General features: G+C 42.2%; 1 protein-coding gene across 1 annotated transcript in view; it reads left to right on the plus strand.

Annotated features, from left to right (window-relative positions):
* The first annotated feature begins 5,366 nt into the window (after positions 1-5,366).
* Positions 5,367-17,084, plus strand: part of MAP3K1 (mitogen-activated protein kinase kinase kinase 1) — a 416,577-nt gene continuing 404,859 nt past the window's right edge. The window contains exon 1 of the mRNA XM_069222317.1: positions 5,367-5,802. Within this exon, the coding sequence (XP_069078418.1) occupies positions 5,453-5,802 (350 nt within the window). The 5' untranslated portion in view covers positions 5,367-5,452. The remainder of the gene's footprint in view (positions 5,803-17,084) is intronic.

The following is a 17,084-nucleotide window of genomic DNA, read 5'->3' on the forward strand; positions in this document are numbered from 1 at the left end:
TATCACTTGTACAACTAGAATGCTGTGCAACAGGTTTCATTACCAGTTCGTCAAACATACATCCACTGCATCCATCATTGATCTTATCTTCTGCAATCATATTTTTTTGTATAATTACACTTTGCCACTCTCCTGAGATTCCATCTCTCACCATTGCTCAAAATCACATACCAAGGATGAACTTCCTTGACTTGAAATGGCCCTTTGAATTTATTCAACCCTTTAACAATTCTCCCAGACTTAACTTTCACCCAATCAACCGGCCAAATTTTGTTCTTATCTTTACCACCATCTGCAGTATCGCCACATTTATTCTCACTCTCAAATGTTCCTATATTGTTGCTAGCCAGTTCTCTCAACCAAAACGGAGTCAATTTAGAATTCGGTCTTCTACCCCACATCATGAAAAAAAGTGAACATCCAGTAACACCATTAACAGTGGTGCGATATGCCCATACAACGTCCGCAACCATACCTTCTACATCCATGCCACTAGCCAGAGCTTGTTGTATAGCCCCCTTAACCATCCTGTTGGCTCTTTCCACCATTCCATTTCCTTGCGGATTATACAGTGCTGTCCTTGAATGTTTAACACCCATCAAAAATAAAAACTCTCTCATTTCATGAGAGGTGAGTTGTGTACCATTATCTGTCACCAAACATACCGGGCATCCTTCTTCCTTAAAAATTTCAGACAAAACTCTCACTGTGGATGCTGTGGTTATCTCTGACATAAATCTCACTATTATCCATTTCGAATGAATATGGATAATAACAAATGCAAACCTAGACATGTGTTTAACTCCACCTAAAGGACCAATGAAGTCTCCACATACAGTATGCCATGCTTGACCAGGATCCTCAATGTGACCCATCAAGGATTGTTTGCCCACTTTCAGACTCTTTTCGCTGCGTACACACTCATCACATCTCTCCACCCAGTGTACAATGTCGTCATCCATCCCTGGCCACCAGAAGTTTTCTCTGAGTCTCCTCTTCATCAACGTTTGCCCTAAATGACCCTCATGTGCAATATTGAAAAAATTTCTCCTCACCCTTACAGGAGGAACAAACTTTTCACCATGAACAACAATATATTCACCCACACATGAGAGTTCATCTAATATCTTACCATACGTCCATAAGTTTTTTGGCAGTGTACTCTCTCTACGTCTACCACTCACTATCATTTTGATCACTTCCCTCATCTCCTCATCACATGCCATAGCCTGACACCATTCCTCTTTACTTAAAGCTCCCGATGACCATTGCACTACATCTCCGACACTTGCAACTAGATCCTCACACGCTTGAATACTACCATACTCTTCATCCAACATTTTCCAGTCTTGTGATAGACGTGAAAGACAGTCAGCTTGTACATTTCTCCATCCTGGTAAATACTCTACAGTATAGTTGTACTCCTGAGACCTCGCAGCAAGTCTTATCAGTCTAGAAGAACCTTTTTCAGCTCCACCTGGGGTCAACACCTTCACCACAGGTTTGTGATCGGTTCGCAACTTGAATCGTTTTCCCCAAATATACATTCTGAAATGTTCCATGCTCCATGTCGCAGCTAATGCCTCCTTCTCTATTACCGAGTAGTTGCGCTCTGTCGGTGTCAAAGAACGTGATGCAAACGCAATTGTTCTTTCCTTTAAACCATGTTTTTGTGATAAGAAAGCACCAATACCTGTGGCACTAGCGTCTACTGTAACAATTGATTCCTTTTCCCCATCAAAAGGCACTAGAATGTCAGCTTCACAAATTTCCTTCTTGATTGATTCAAAACACCGTTCTTGTGCTGCGCCCCAATCAAAAACCACACCTTTTCTCAATAATTTTTTAAGTTCCTCCGTCTTCGATGCAAAATTCTCCACGAACTTGGAGTAATACTCCACTAAACCCAAAAACGACTTCAACTGGTCTTTATTCACAGGACATGGTGCCAATTTGATGGCTCTCAATAAATCTCTCTTTGGCTTCACCCCATCTTGCGACAATGTGTGACCCAGATATTCCACTTCCTTGGCTAGGAATATGCACTTCTCTTTTCTCAATGTTAAACCTGATTTTAAAATTTTATCCAGAACCAGCCTCAAAGTCAAATTGTGATTTTTCACTGTGTCTCCAAAAATTAGTATGTCATCCTGAAAGTATATGACATTCGGAATTTCTTTGACTAAGTCATTCATCACTCTCTGAAAGACACTTGCGGCTGAACACAAACCAAAAGGCATTCTAGTAAACTGAAACGTGCCCTACATTGTGATAAATGTTGTCAAGATTTTTGACTCAGGATGTAACTTTACTTGATGATACGCATGCTTTACGTCCAGTTTTGAAAAAAACTTTCCTCCTTTCAGCATCAAAACAAGTTCATTGATGTTAGGCAGAGGAAAACTGTCCATTACCACATTCTGAATCAAGCTTCTCAAATCAACACAAAAACGAAGTTTTCCATCAGACTTCCTCGTTATCACAACTGGAGATACCCAATTTGATGCCTCGACAGGCTCAATGACTCCACAACACAACATTTCTCTTATCAAGTCTTTGACCTGTCCTCTAGCTAATATTGGTATTCTCCTGACTTTATGTCGTACAGGAATTGCACCGTCTTTTAGGTTAATTTTGCGACAATACCCTTTTAGTTGCCCCATTTCCTCTCGAAAAACACCTTTCGCCTCTCTGAGAATATCTTGTAACGTTACTTCTTCTACAACTAATATTTGTGTTTTAGCTCAAGGATTGATGATGATATGAAGATCATATTGATGGATCCATCCCAGGATTGGTGGACCCGATTCGGCTACATACACTTTCCCTTTAGTGCTTCTTCCTCCAAATTTGATATCAGCCATCATATAACCAATAAGATCTATCTTCTCGCCTTGATATCCCCCAGGACTTATATCTCTAGGCAATAATCTTACTTGTGGCCATTCAGAAGTGAACAAACATCTTGGAATAATGGTATATAAGGATCCTGAATCCACCATCAATTCAACTGGTTTTCCTCGAATCACAAATTGTGCCTTGGGTCTTTGTTTTTTCCATCCTTCATCCCCAACAGCCAATATTCTGTCCGAACTTATATTTGTCTTGCACGGGCTATCATCCACCTCTTCTTGCAAGAGTGTTGCCACATTCTTATTCCTCCTCAAACCCTGACACATTCTTGCAAAGTGACCCCTGAGCCCACACTTCCTACACTCCTTCCCAATAGCAAAACAAAACTTTGCTTCCGACGTGTGATTGAAACTTCCACATTTGTTACATCTTTTATTCTCTGCTTCTCTTATAGGTTTACTGTTGCCAATTCTGACTTTGCTTGAAAAACTGTCCTGTTGCTTGCTTACAGCTGCTACCTCATCGTTTGTCCCCCGTTTCTCCATTGCTCTCATACAATATTCAGATTCTTCCACGACTTTGGCCAAATCAACTGCATCCTTCAAAGTGGGATTCCTTGCTGCCCATAACCTCTCTTGTATCTTCCTGCTTCTACATTGAACAATCAATTGATCACGAATCATTTCATCTTCCATCTGACCAAATTGACACTTGACCGCTAACTCTCTCAACCTAGATATAAAATCATCTATAGATTCTCCATCTCTTTGAGGTTGGGTATAAAATTTGTGTCGTCTCATCACAACATTTTGAGTCTTAGCAAATCTTAAATCTATTTTTTTCCTGGCATCTGCGTATACATCCACATCTACTTCGTCACCCTGCACTTGTAAGTCTGGAAGGTATTTATAAATGTGTTGACCTTCTTTTCCTAAAGCATTTAATAAAATAGCTTTCTTCCTACTACGGCGGAATCTTTGTCCATCCAAAGCTTCTAAATAATTATCAAAAATGTCCAGCCATTCCTCCCATTCTATTGCTGGCTGCCCTGGTATTGACAAGAATGGAGGAGGTGCTGTGATTGTCGGCATATCCATATTAATTTAGTTCACTGTACAGTTAGTACCTTTAATCGCCTTAAAATAATTAAATAGGTGAAACACCAATGTTCAAGGCATTCAAATTTCCTCCTTATGTACTTCCTTCTGATATCTCTCTGGGTTTTTTTTTTTTTAGTCCTTTTATCCTTTCACTAGAGAAGTACTTCACTAGGTACTTTCCTCTAAAATTAGTTCTTGTCTGAAAAGATTGAGGCAGTCGATATCTCTTCATCAACTAGCACAGGTAAGGAACGCAGCCTCCATTACCTTTAAAATGAGATCAATGCCGTCAATGAGCTACCACACGCGTAGTTCACATCTGCTGATACCCTGCCACTGGCTTCCAGAACCGGCAACTCGTCACCAAAATGTTGTAGTAAAAGCAATACCAAGCCGTAGTTAATAGTTGTAATATTTATTCCAGTAACAAGGATCAGCGCCTACCTCTTGCTGGCTCCCCGTAACTGCCCGCACCACGGACTGGTCTCCGTGGCAACCCGGCATCAGAACCGTCAAGACCTCGCGCTTCTCCAGAGCTCGCACGCTTGCATGTACAAACCATTACAACATAGGCCAGGCCCACCTAAACATGACCTTTGGCACTCCCAGTAACAGCAAAAGAGTCCACAGAGAAAGCATCTGTTAAGTGCTTCCTCCTTGTTGGCAAATGTGTTTTTTTTGTTTCACTTTTGTTTACTTTAATTGTCCGTCAGGGGTCAATGAGAAATCTGCATAATACATTTTATAGGGCATCGTTTTAATAGTAGCTCTTTTACTTGTGTACTGATAGGGAGAAAAATACCGCCTTTAGATGAGTTTCCCTATTTTTCTGTTGTTTGAGACAAAACTCTGTGAATGCCCGTAAAAAGAAAACAGCCTAGTGGGGTGCTTAGCTCATGTGTGAGGCAAGCTGCAGTGTGGAGGTGTGTGTTGGGTAAGAGAAGACAGGGGTTTACCTGCCACAAATGCAGCAGGTGCAGTGGCACGAGAGCCCAGATTGTAGGCTACCTCCAGATTTGCCGAAAATTGGGCACAAATTGCCCCTACAAAACGCACCCTTGGCACATCCAGATATAAATTTTCTGGAACCCGGTCTGACAGGTAAATTAAAGCAGTTCTAAAAGTTCAAACCTCTTAAACGTGTAAGACACAATGCTAACACGTGGCTGTGGAAAGGGTGGTTTCATTAAGTAACTACCATGCTATACGTGTATAGAAGTCCCCCCTCTTCCATCTGAACGGAACGCTAATCTTATAATCATTAAATTTAGAGCGACCACAGTCACGCGGCATTCCGACGGGACTGCGAATCCTGCGAACAACGTGCTGCTCGTAGTATATCGTTTATGTCTATTGCCCCTCTGAGGAGTCCCGTCCTCCCTCCGCGTGGCTCCACGGCTCGTGTGGCGACGTCACGGCAGACCCGCCTCCCGGGCCACGACCCCTCCCTCCGCTCTGAGCCGGGTCCAGCGGAGTCAATGTAAACCTTGGCCGAAAAAATGGCGGCCGCGGCCGGGAACAGGAGTGCGTCCTCCGGGTTGCAGGCGTCTGGTGGGTCAGGCTCCGCGAGCGCTAGCGGTGCCGAGCCTGGGGGTCATGCCGGCCTTCGGGATCCCGGTGGCGGTGGCAGGGAGCCGCCCAGAGCCGACTGGAGGGGCAAGCAGCTGCGTAAAGTGCGGAGCGTGGACTTGGACAAGCCCGAGGGCGCCCCGGGGCTGGACCCTGCAGATGCCCCGCTGTTCTTCCTGTCCGGCGGAGGCGGCTTCCAGCCCGTGCTCCCGCAGTGCGGACGTGGAGCTCAGGAACTTGACCCCGAGGACTGCGCCGGGAGCCCGGCTCCGGCTGGAAGGTAAGCCGCGTCCGCTTGTGCCGGGAGCGGGCGCTGTGTGCGCGGAAGAAGGATCGGACGGTGAGGGGTGCTGAAAGGCATTCGGGCAGTGCGGCATTGCACGGGGTCAGCGCGAGCAGGGGCGCTACGGGGGCCGGGCTGTCGGGTGCTTCCTTTGAGCGGGGAGCAGGCTCTCGGTGCCGCAGTTTGTGTTGCCGGTGCTCGTGGGGTAGCGCTCAGGGGGTGTCAGCGCGGGGTTGAAGGGAGTCTGACAGAGTGGGCACAGGGTCCCTAGTGCTAGCGGTCTCAGTCTTGATTCTGCCCCACTCTGATCACCGTTTTATTTTTTTTTAACAATTCTTCTCTCTGGTTGATTTGGGGGCTCTGACGCTGATCTTCTTGCCTTGTAAATATTTAACGCAATTTCGGTGACTGTCCGATATCTTGTGTGGGTACCTTGTGTACTGTTTTCAGTGTTTTGATGCCCACTGTTTCTGAGCTCCATGTTCCTAATTAAGTGCTTTTATAGTTATTTTCCCAACGAGTAGTTGCAGTTGATAATGCTATGAGTAGTTGATCCTTTATTGTCTGAAGCTTGTGGGTTGGTCTTGCCTCTTTCTGCTGCCTTGTGTGGTCGTTGCGCTTGAGGGGCTGACGTTTCGTTGTTAAAGCTTTGTGGCGTTTTTATCAGATCTATGTTGCACATGAAACGCTCCTTTTGCGTCTTTTTTTTTTTTTGTCATTTGTATGATTTGCTTAATACTGGCTCTGCATATTTTGCGGGTTGGTGTATGCATATCCTGCGTGTCAGCAGTCTTCAATTACTACATTTTATTTGTGTGGCTTAAAGTGCTGCCATGTGTGATAGCGACATTACCACTGGATTTGTTGTGATTGTGTTAGGGGTATCGTTTACACCACCTTATTTAGCAGGCAGTCAGTTTAATAGTGCCATGTGTGTTTTTGTTTTTTTTGTTCTACAGTGAGGATCTTTGAAACACATTTACAAACGAGGGTGAGCTTTTTGAGAAACCCCATAATCACGTATAATTGTATTTTTTAAATCGTTTGTTGTTGAACTCCCATTGTCTGCAAAATTTGTATGTGTTCTACATTTGGACTGTACTATCCAATACTTGCCCTGGCTAAAGTTGGATGCACTGGTCTTGCCATTTACTAGCGCAGTGACATTGCAGGTGGTGGGAATTAATGCGAACTGATTACATTAGATTTCTAGAGGATCCTGCAGACTGGTTGCTCTGTGTGCATGCTTCTTTGGTGATCACTTGCCTTTTCTAGTAAGTGCAAGATCTGCTTGCCTCCTTCAGCTCTTGCTGTTGGTTGGGAGTATCATGCAAACGAGTCCTTCAGAAGCATATTTCTTTTAATTGAATTTTGTTTTGTATGTATTGCCTACCTCGTATGCTTTCTCGTTCTTTTGTAGAAAAAAAAAAAACTCCGTGTGTTGTGTGCAGCCCTGTTTTATGTGCATATTGGTTGAGTGCTTTACGTTCATCTTGCTTTGGGGCTATTCTAGCCTGCTTAATGCTATGTCCGTTTGTTTCTGTAGTATCTTGTCTTGCTTGTAGATGTGTCCAATAAAGTGCACATACCTTGTTTTGGTTCTTGCTACTTACATATGTTTTGTCTCTTTTTTGACTGTTTGCAGGCTTTCTTCAGTAAAGTCCCCGCACACAGACCCATTTATGTGTGTCTAGTATGAGTGTTTTGATTTGATTTTACTCTTGGAGTTCATGGCGGCACTCATCCATCCCCAGTATTAAGTCGAGGGTGGCTGCCATAGGCTGGGCTGGAAGAGGGGAACCTCACTCCTCTGACCCTTGTCACACATAGCCTGCCTGCGCCTTGGACCTGTAGTGAAGTGGTGGCTGCTTCAGTTGCGCCTCTGCCTTATTTATGTATATAAGCGATTCTCTTTGGTTCCTATTGGAGCTAGAAAGCCAGAAGCATGTTACTGGTGTGAGGCCAGGTGTACCAGTGAAATGAGACTTAGGTGATGCAAAACCTAGCAGACACGAAGGTTCTACCTTTTCCCCTCCCACTCCTTCTAAACCTTCTCCTGCCACCAGAACAATAACCGCCAACCAATCACAGCACTTTCTATTCTCTGGGAATTGTTTTGGAAATAGTTGCGTGCTGTTTTACTGAAGCAAATATCTGACTCGTGAATGCTGTTTTTGTTCATTTTACTCTTCTTCCATAGGAACCTGGCTGAGTTAGTGTTGTTATAATCCGTTATTAATGCTCTTGAGGACCTTACATCTCGCAGTTTATCACAATAAGGCTTTGCATGGAACAAGATTTTTACATTCAACGTTGGCCATCGAGGGGTTTGGTAGTTTACGGGCTCATGATGGAGAGACAATTCTTATGACCTTTATTATCCAATCCTTTGGAAGTCCATCGTGAATATTGGGTGAGGGGTAGTTAAGTTGGGGCTGGAGCTTTTGGGCACAGTTGCTGTAGATTGACAGCATGTGTTTTTTTATTTTATTTTTATTTTTTATGTACGGCCTTATGCCCCCCTGAGCGCAATAGTATTGTTTCATTGTAGACATTGTGTTATGGTTCATGCAGGTAGGTTTGATCTGTTAGGTGAATATGGTTGGCTATCGAACCCAAAGCAATGTTGACATTTCTTAACAATGTTTTGTTTCTAAATATGCCATTTAAAGGTATCACAGTAATCTTCATTACAACTGGTTGATGACAGTTATGACACTATCCAAAGTTTTTCATATACTAAATGGGCTTCGTGTATTCTGGGGTGGATTAGGAAGCCACATGCTCTTTTGGTAGACTTTGTAGTTTTTAGCACTGCTGGTAAAAATCTCGTTGGGAGGGGGCTTTGGCATAAATTGGTGCCTGCTTCATATACCTGACAGCTTACCTCGTAGTGCGCTTTCACACACAGCGAGAACCTGCAAGGCATACAGCTAGGGGCGAGGGAACCCGAGCCTCCTCAAAGACGTGGGACACCATTGTCTGCACCTGTCTGGAGCCAAGTTCTGACTGGGATTTGCGCAGGCCTCGAGTGATCAACATAGAGCAGAGGATTGCTAAGAAAGAACATTTGCTGCAGAATTCGGGGTATATTCTTGCACCGAGTCTCCCCTCCAAGTGGAAGAGTAAACCGCCGCGCTCTCTTTGTATCCATGAAAGGCACGCACTGTCCGGCCTTTCCTGTCAGCTGCCTGCCTTCTCCATTTTTCGCATTCAGAAAACAATGCATGATCTGTCTGCTTTCCACTAAGGAACAAGGCGTTACCTGTAACCTGACCGTTGTGGGAAATCCCTGCCAGTCTATCTCTGGTGCCCCAGGAGGCTGCTCGGAACCAGAGCTGCCGCTAAATGATTCTTGAACTGCACAGAGCGCGAGACCGGCGCGAGAAGCTTTGTGCTGGCACCGGTCGTTAGCCTTGTTCTGCCATTATTGTGTGTCGTGTGTGTACCGGAGCGTTAATGTTAGCTGCTTGAAATGATGTGTTTTTCTGCATGCCCCAGTGCACTCTTGGAAGTTTGAAATTCTCCTGCTGCTTGTGGGGCGGGAGCTTACCGGATGTCAGCCATTCAGGGAGCAAAGGCCAAGGCCGGCAGAACATTTCAAGTGAACCTGGGCAGAGAATTACTGTCGATGGCATTTTGGCAGGGTGTGCATTGTGTAGCATATTTATAGGCTTAGTTATTAGTTACGAAATTCTCACGATTGCTTACATAATGGGAACATTCTGCAGTTGTACACATACAGCATTTATAATTCACGGGTCTCTGTGATGTTACTTTACTCACTGTCCTAATTAGGTCTCCTTCCAGCTGTTGCAATTAAAAAAAAAAAAAAAAAATCGTACCATTTCCCTCAAACTAACCTCTTCGTCTAGCTGTACATTAAATAACCGGATGCCTCGGCCATATCTACGGAGTTTGATCGTTACTCTAATTGATTTGAAGGAAAATATTGTATCCTACGTTTTTGTAGAGTGTCCAGTGCCTTCTTGTTAAGCGCTCTGACGTCTACTCGGGCAGCGCCCTCACTTTAGGAAACGAGATAAAACATAGCTTTACAGTGCCAATGATGATCATTAAGCAGATGATTTCTTCTAAATCTACCTAATACTTGTGAAATATCTTACCATGTGAACTCATCCACGGCTGGTCTGAGCGCCAAGAATACTTCAAATAATTTCAGACACAGGTGCTCCTTCTTAAATAGTCCAGGCAATGTTTTATTACGTTGTAATGTACCTCCACAATCTGAACTACTCCTAACTTCCCGGGGGTGGGGGGGGGGGTGGGGGGGGGGGTGGGGGGTGAAGGGGCTGGAATGCGTACATAAAATGGGTGGAAGGGCACGAGATAGCAAAGAATAGTAATTGAAAAGGAACATCTTGAACAATTTGGAAGGCTATGTGCTCCTTCGCATTTTATAGTAATGTAGGGAGGATTTTCTCTGACTAGTAGTAGCCTTGGAATTTTGACGTGAGCCTTACATGCACCACCTGAGTCATGACGTGTGGTCAGTTAATTTCGAGCTTCTCAGTAGACACGGGTATTCTTACTTTTGTATATGAATCCTTTTCACTGTAAAAAATTTAAGCACATGTTTTTTCTTAAACCCTGAGAATTACTGTTTCTTTTAAACTACTACTCTTTTCTATTGGTAACTGCCTAGTTACCATCACCTACTGGTGCAATAAGTGGAATAAAGTACCATACACTGTGCATTCTAAGGCTATTGCTTGCCACTGAAGAGTGATCGGAGTGGATTGATCCTGAAAGCAAAGTTGCTTTAGGTGGTCACGGAAAACTGAGGTGATTTGCAATATCCTTTAAATGTGCAGCAGAGGGTATTGTATTCCTTATAATACATAGTCAGACTCTCGCCCTATGCCTTAAGTTATTGGTGTTTTACTCCTTATATGAAAGTCATTCTTGAAATATACAATACATGTACAGTATGTACTCTGAAAATAGCTCATTATGCAGCTTGCAGTTTATTGCAAAAAATGTTTACGCATTCATGTAAGACGCTTTCAAAACTGAATATAGCTCAGAATTAAGGCCCATATTTATACTTTTTTAGTGCCGCATTTGCGTCGTTTTTGACGCTAAATTGGCGCAAACTCAAAATGCCATTGTATTTTGGAAGTTCGCGCTGCTTTTGCATAAAAAAGTAATGCAAATGCGGCGCTAAAAAGTATAAATATGGGCCTAAGTGGTTGAAAGAATTAGCTCTGTTATAAACCTTTCTTTGTCCGTTAATGTTAATTACTTTTTAGGAAAAATTGTTTAAAGAAAAAAAAAAGGGCTGTAAATCTCTTCCATTGTTACTCCGTAGGTGCTGTTTTGCTGAGTGACCTTCCTTTTCTGTCCTCTCTGTTTGTGCGGCCCCAAGTACAGAGGCATTGTGCTGTCACAAGTCAGCTGTAATATCTTATTACAGTATAGTAGCTATGTTGTTTTTTTGTTAATACGGGTGGCCACAGACGCCACAATTAGACTCTAACAATACATTAGAGTAGAGCTGGGCTTTTAGTAATTTGACAGGCTTCCATGTATTTTGTTCTTAGTTGATGTAGTTTAAAACTATCCAAAAACCTTAAAGACGTGCTTAACCCTTTCGACCCTATAGCGCAGCCGATGAAAAGGCCACCTTTCAATTGAAGCGTCCATCATTTTGAAACCTTTAGTTAGAGAAAGTTAGGTTGAAGAGCACAGCAAATGGCCTAAATAATACCTGAAGGCACTCATTTAATGAAGTTCTATAAAGTGACAGGAATGTCGCAGTGCGTTAGCTTTCGAAATCGCATTTTTTGTGATTGAACCCCTCAAAGACAAGTGCTATTTCCGTCGCACAATTTAACTTTGCGTTTTTTCAGAGTGAGCCCTAGTAAACCTATGGGTTTATTTGTAATACGTTTATTGCAATTTTGTCTTCTGGTACACTTCTGCTGAGACAAAGCTTCCTTTTCAAACATGGTAAAAATTCACACATGCTTGTATATAACATGCAGTCCTTTGTGATTGTGCTTAGGAACTGCACATGTGTTTAGACTTGAATAAATAGGTGTGATTTTAATCAAACCGAAGAGGCTTTGTGCAGCCCATCATTTACTGGGGTCTATTTAAATACTTCTTCCCAAACCGTGTTTGTACTTTATTGACTGACTTGATATATTAGAAATATTACATTGATGCCCTGCATCCATTTGTGTTGTCTCTTAAACGGAGACTAATTTCTGTATTTGCTAATATCGCGCTGTCCTATTTTGTGGTTGAAAAGCGACACATCCTTTTTAAGGAAGATATACCTCCACTAATGGCACACAACACGTGGAAATATTATGCTTGTCAAGAAATATTTTATTTTAAGCTTTAGAAGGGAAACACTGAGTTTCCCCATGCCTGCTTTTTAGAGGTTATTCTAAAAGGGTAAACGTGTCCAACTATTAGTTTGTTGATAATATGCCTCTGGCTGGTCTGCAGTCATTGGGTTCACTGTTGAAACTTTGTGGTTCGCAGTTTAGGGGCTGTAATTCCGCAGGGGCACTTTAAGGGTTTGCCTTTGAAAGGGTACATCGTGGGCAGGAAATATGAATACATCAGTGTATTGTTTAAGCAGTGTGGTTGAACAGTGTTCATTATCTCCAGATGTTAGAATTAATGTGGTCTTAAATGGTCGTCAGTACTTTATTTCTTGGTGCAAATGTGTAAAGGACTATGCCGTGTTGCCTTTTGTTAAATTAACAATATTAATTTATTGTGCTTCTAATTAAAAAAACAAAACATAATAGCAGTGAAATCGAGCGGTTACATGAAAAGATTAAACTGATGGGCAGATCCCATTGGTTAATTTCATGCTAGAGGGTAAACAGTGACGCCACGCATACAGTTAAGACAATCAGACAGTTAAAAGGTAGGCTGTGATTCCTGAATCATGTTAAATGAGTCATTTTCTTGTAGACGCATCGTTACAAAGTTTAAATGTATTTTAAAAGTCTTTAGTGTACGACTTGCTTGTTGACCGCCTTCTAAACATTTATGTAGCATCAGATACCCTAGATGAGTATTCTGCGTAGGCCCGGATAAATAGACTCACATACAATGGATCTACATGGAACTCATTTAGAACAGTGATTAAGTGAAAACAACGAAGCCTTCCTCCCCGGAACTATATTGAACCCTGAGAGAGTGAAGTTCAGGAATCCTGCATGAATGTTATGACTCACTGAGGTAGTCCTCTGTTTGATGATGGTTGCTGTGGCCGGTGTGATGTGCATTGAGGTGATAAGCTTTGTCAGTGTCACTAATTGAGTGACATTATTGCAGCTGCTTAGAGAGAGCACTGTGTGTTTGCATTGCGAGTTGACAAGATCTCTAACTTACAGTGGTGATTGTAGTAACTATTTGTCAAGTGATGATTTTTGCGGTGTGTTTGGAACATGTCAGTACTGTGTCGTCTGCACCACTGTTACTTGTTCCAGTTCCTTGTGCCTGTTTGTGGTGCTTAGTAACATATTTGCTGTTGGAAAATGAAAACCCTTGTCTATGGGGTTAATCCACTCTAGTGTTGATGTGGTGATGGCCATTTTAGCAGTCTCTTTAAGAAAAACTATATTTTATAGTGTTTTACAGCAGCTTATACGATCAACAGTTGATTTTATTTTTCTTCATTATCCACACACATTTCCTATAAATGTGGGCGCTGCTTTTGTACCCACCAACATTTCGAATAGCTTCTATTAGTTAGGTAAGTCAACTAGTTCTATCTCCCCATATGTATATGAAGGTAGACTATCAATTTTTATCATTACTATGCTACAGTTCTGATTATTGTGCGGTTTCAAGACTCTAATATTGCACTTCTGGCACTCAGTGAAGCACTTTGATGTGCTCCCATTGTATAGAATTGCGTGCGTCTCATGGTTCACTCTTTGGTTTGCTTGAAAATGATTTCAGAACTTACCACGTCATTCTTCCTCTCACATCTGAACTAAGTTTTCCTTTCGTTTATCTCTCTGCTCCTTTTAAAGTAATTTACATCGCTCTTGTAAGTGTCCCAACATGCAATGTAACCTTTCATATACCACCGGTATTCGGTTTCCATGTACCATTTTGCTACTTTACTACTGCTATATAAATAACCCATATGTACATATCCCCAGTAAGATGATTAAAATGACGAACGTGAAAATAGTGTGCAGATATATAGAGAAAGATGTCGGCCATTTGCATATGGTTGCTGAAAGGACTAGCCGTTCACTCGAGTCCAGGTAAGCAGGATAAATCTTTATTGTAGTTGCATTCTTAAGACAGCTCCTTCCACCCGTCCTCCCTCATCAGTCTACGGCTCCAACTGCCGCCGTAACCCCGACCTTCCCACATTCCACACTCTGGTTCTTCGTTCATCAGTTCCACAGCGCGAGGAACCAGAAGAAGAACCCAACACATCTCCTCCCTTACAACAAATTTAACAACAATAAAAACTATTTAATTTACAAAATCAAAAAAAACTTAAAATACAATCCTTGAAGGAAGAAAACTGAACATGAAAAAACATTCATAACAGAATAATCTAGCCATTACACTAGCATGTATAATCTTCTAATCTCACAGGAGCTTTAACAGTTCTGGATGAACGTCTATTTGGACGCACAGGAAAATCGATTATTTTAGATGCAAAGCTACCAAAATGCATAATGTAATCATCGAGTTTCTTAGGAGGATTGATAGCCCTCTTAGTATATTTGATCAATTTTGTTGTAAGTGGAGACTGTACTCCAAGACGTTCAACACTCTTGCCACTACTGTCCATACGGATAATATGCTTTGCAGTATGAGGCTTGGTAAGGGATATCTTGTCCTTGTTCCACCATTTACCGTCATCCAGTTTAACTGCGCTATCGCCAACTTGTATTATTTTCTTACCGCTAGAAAATTTGGACAAACCTGTGTACCTTGGACACCTCACTCTCACTACATCACCAATCTTCCAATCGAATTTACGACAACGAGATACATGTGTACTCTGCACATATTTCTGTTGCGCGACTTGGCGTCTCTCCTTCACACCATCAACCTTATACCAAGGCACACGAAAATGACCCATCCATTCTCTAGTCAATTTTGAGGAAGGAACACGTCCCCGTAATAAAACGAAAGATGACACTTGGGTATCTGTATTGTTAGTAGTGCGCACAGCCCACAACAACTTATCCAACTCGCTCTTGCAATGCAAACCACCCACCTTAGACAATTGAATATTGTCCTTGAGGACCCTGTTGAATCTCTCTACTAATCCATTACTCCTAGGATGGTATAAAGAGGATTTAGTGTGTTTGATTCCTAAGAAATTCACAAACTCTGCAAATTGGCCCGAAGTAAATTGAGAACCATTGTCCGTAAAAATTTCATCAGGAATTCCTTCCCTGGCAAAAATTCCTTCCACCCATCGGATCATATTATTCGAGTCAGGTACTTTAACAAATTTTACTTCCGGCCATCTACTGTAAAAATCTATTAGCACAAACCCATATTCCTGAGATCCAATTGATAAATTCACAGGCCCAATTATATCAATTGCTAACTTGCTCCAGGGTTTATCAGGAACACAGATCGCTTCTACAGGACTAGGAACTGTAATTTGAGATTTGTCACTGGCTGCACAATAGACGCAGTCTCTTACGAAGTGCTCGACACACTTATCCATTCCAGGCCACCAAAATCCTTCTCTGACCCTCCTTTTCATGGCACGCATACCAATATGACCCTCATGCGCAAGGTTCAAAACCCTATTTCTCATTCCCTCGGCACCACCAGCAAATTCGACCTGAATAATAATCCATTAATTACCGACAATTCATCAAAAACATGTTTAAACTTCTCTTTAATATCACCATCTGGAGACCACTGCGACCACCCATTCACAACACCATGCACAATTGACTTGATTTCATCATCCTCTTCAGAAGCTTCCCTCCACTCTTGTTCACTCAATGCTCCATTCAGTAGTTCATCTATTATGCAGACAACAACCTCTCCATCTTCATCATTGGGATTGGGATCCATAGATATTTCTTCTAAAGGATCAGTGGTTGTTAATCTAGACAAACAATCGGCCAGAATGTTCTTTTTTACCAGGAATATACTCTAACTTGAAGTTGTGCTCACGTAATTTATATTGCCACTTAGCTATTCGTGAAGTAGCCCTTTCTGCACCTTTGGCAGTAAAAAGTTGAACTAACGGCTTGTGATCAGTTCGAACCGAAAACCTTGTACCCCATACAAATTGTCTAAAGTGGTTAATGCCCCACCAACATGCCAAAGCCTCGCGTTCAATTACAGAATAAGTTGCTTCGGCACCTTTCAAGCTCCTTGAAGCAAATGCGACAACCTCCTCCCTATCATCCCTTTTCTGTAACAATACCGCTCCTAAACCTTTCTGACTAGCATCAGTCCTAATAATAGTGTAATCTCGGGTATCAAAAGGTTTCAAGGGAATTGCTTGGAAAATCTCTTGCTTAATATCACCAAATTCACGCTCACAGTCGGCATTCCACATAAATTTAGTATTCTTTTTCAATAATTTCCTCAGATTGTAAGTTTTTTTCCGAACAATTAGGTACAAATCTGGCATAAAACTCTATTAAACCCATGAAGGACCTTAGTTGATCTTTGTTTTCAGGACAAATAAAATCTTGAATAGCCTTCACCAAACTCATCTTGGGTTTGATGCCATCAGCTGACAGTTCAAATCCTAAATAATTCACCATGGATACTCCAAAACGACACTTATTTGAACTGAGAGTTACTCCCTTCAGTTTCAGTGTATCCAATACCTCGCTTAATCTATCATTATGCTCACACAAATCTTTGCCATAAACTAGAATGTCATCCTGAAACGCCATCACACCCCTCATGCCTCTAAACATACTTTCAACTGTCCTCTGGAAGACAGCGGAAGCGGACGCCAACCCAAACGGCATGCGTTTAAATTGAAACAATCCAAAAGGAGTGATGAAAGCGGTGTAGTGTCTAGAACTAGGGTGAAGACTAATTTGGTGGTAAGCAGAAGTCATATCGAGCAAAGAAAACATTCTCCCGCCCTTAACAGAAGATAACATTTCTGTTATGTTGGGTAATGGGTATTGATCAACCCAAATTTGATCGTTAAGATCACGCAAATCCACACACATTCTTAACATTCCGTTGGCCTTGCGAGCTAAAACCACCGGTGACCCCCAATCTGAGGACTCAATAGGTTCAATTATGTCCTGTGTACAAAG

This window comes from Pleurodeles waltl, chromosome 1_1, assembly GCF_031143425.1.
Source record: "Pleurodeles waltl isolate 20211129_DDA chromosome 1_1, aPleWal1.hap1.20221129, whole genome shotgun sequence".
NCBI lineage: Eukaryota > Metazoa > Chordata > Amphibia > Caudata > Salamandridae > Pleurodeles > Pleurodeles waltl.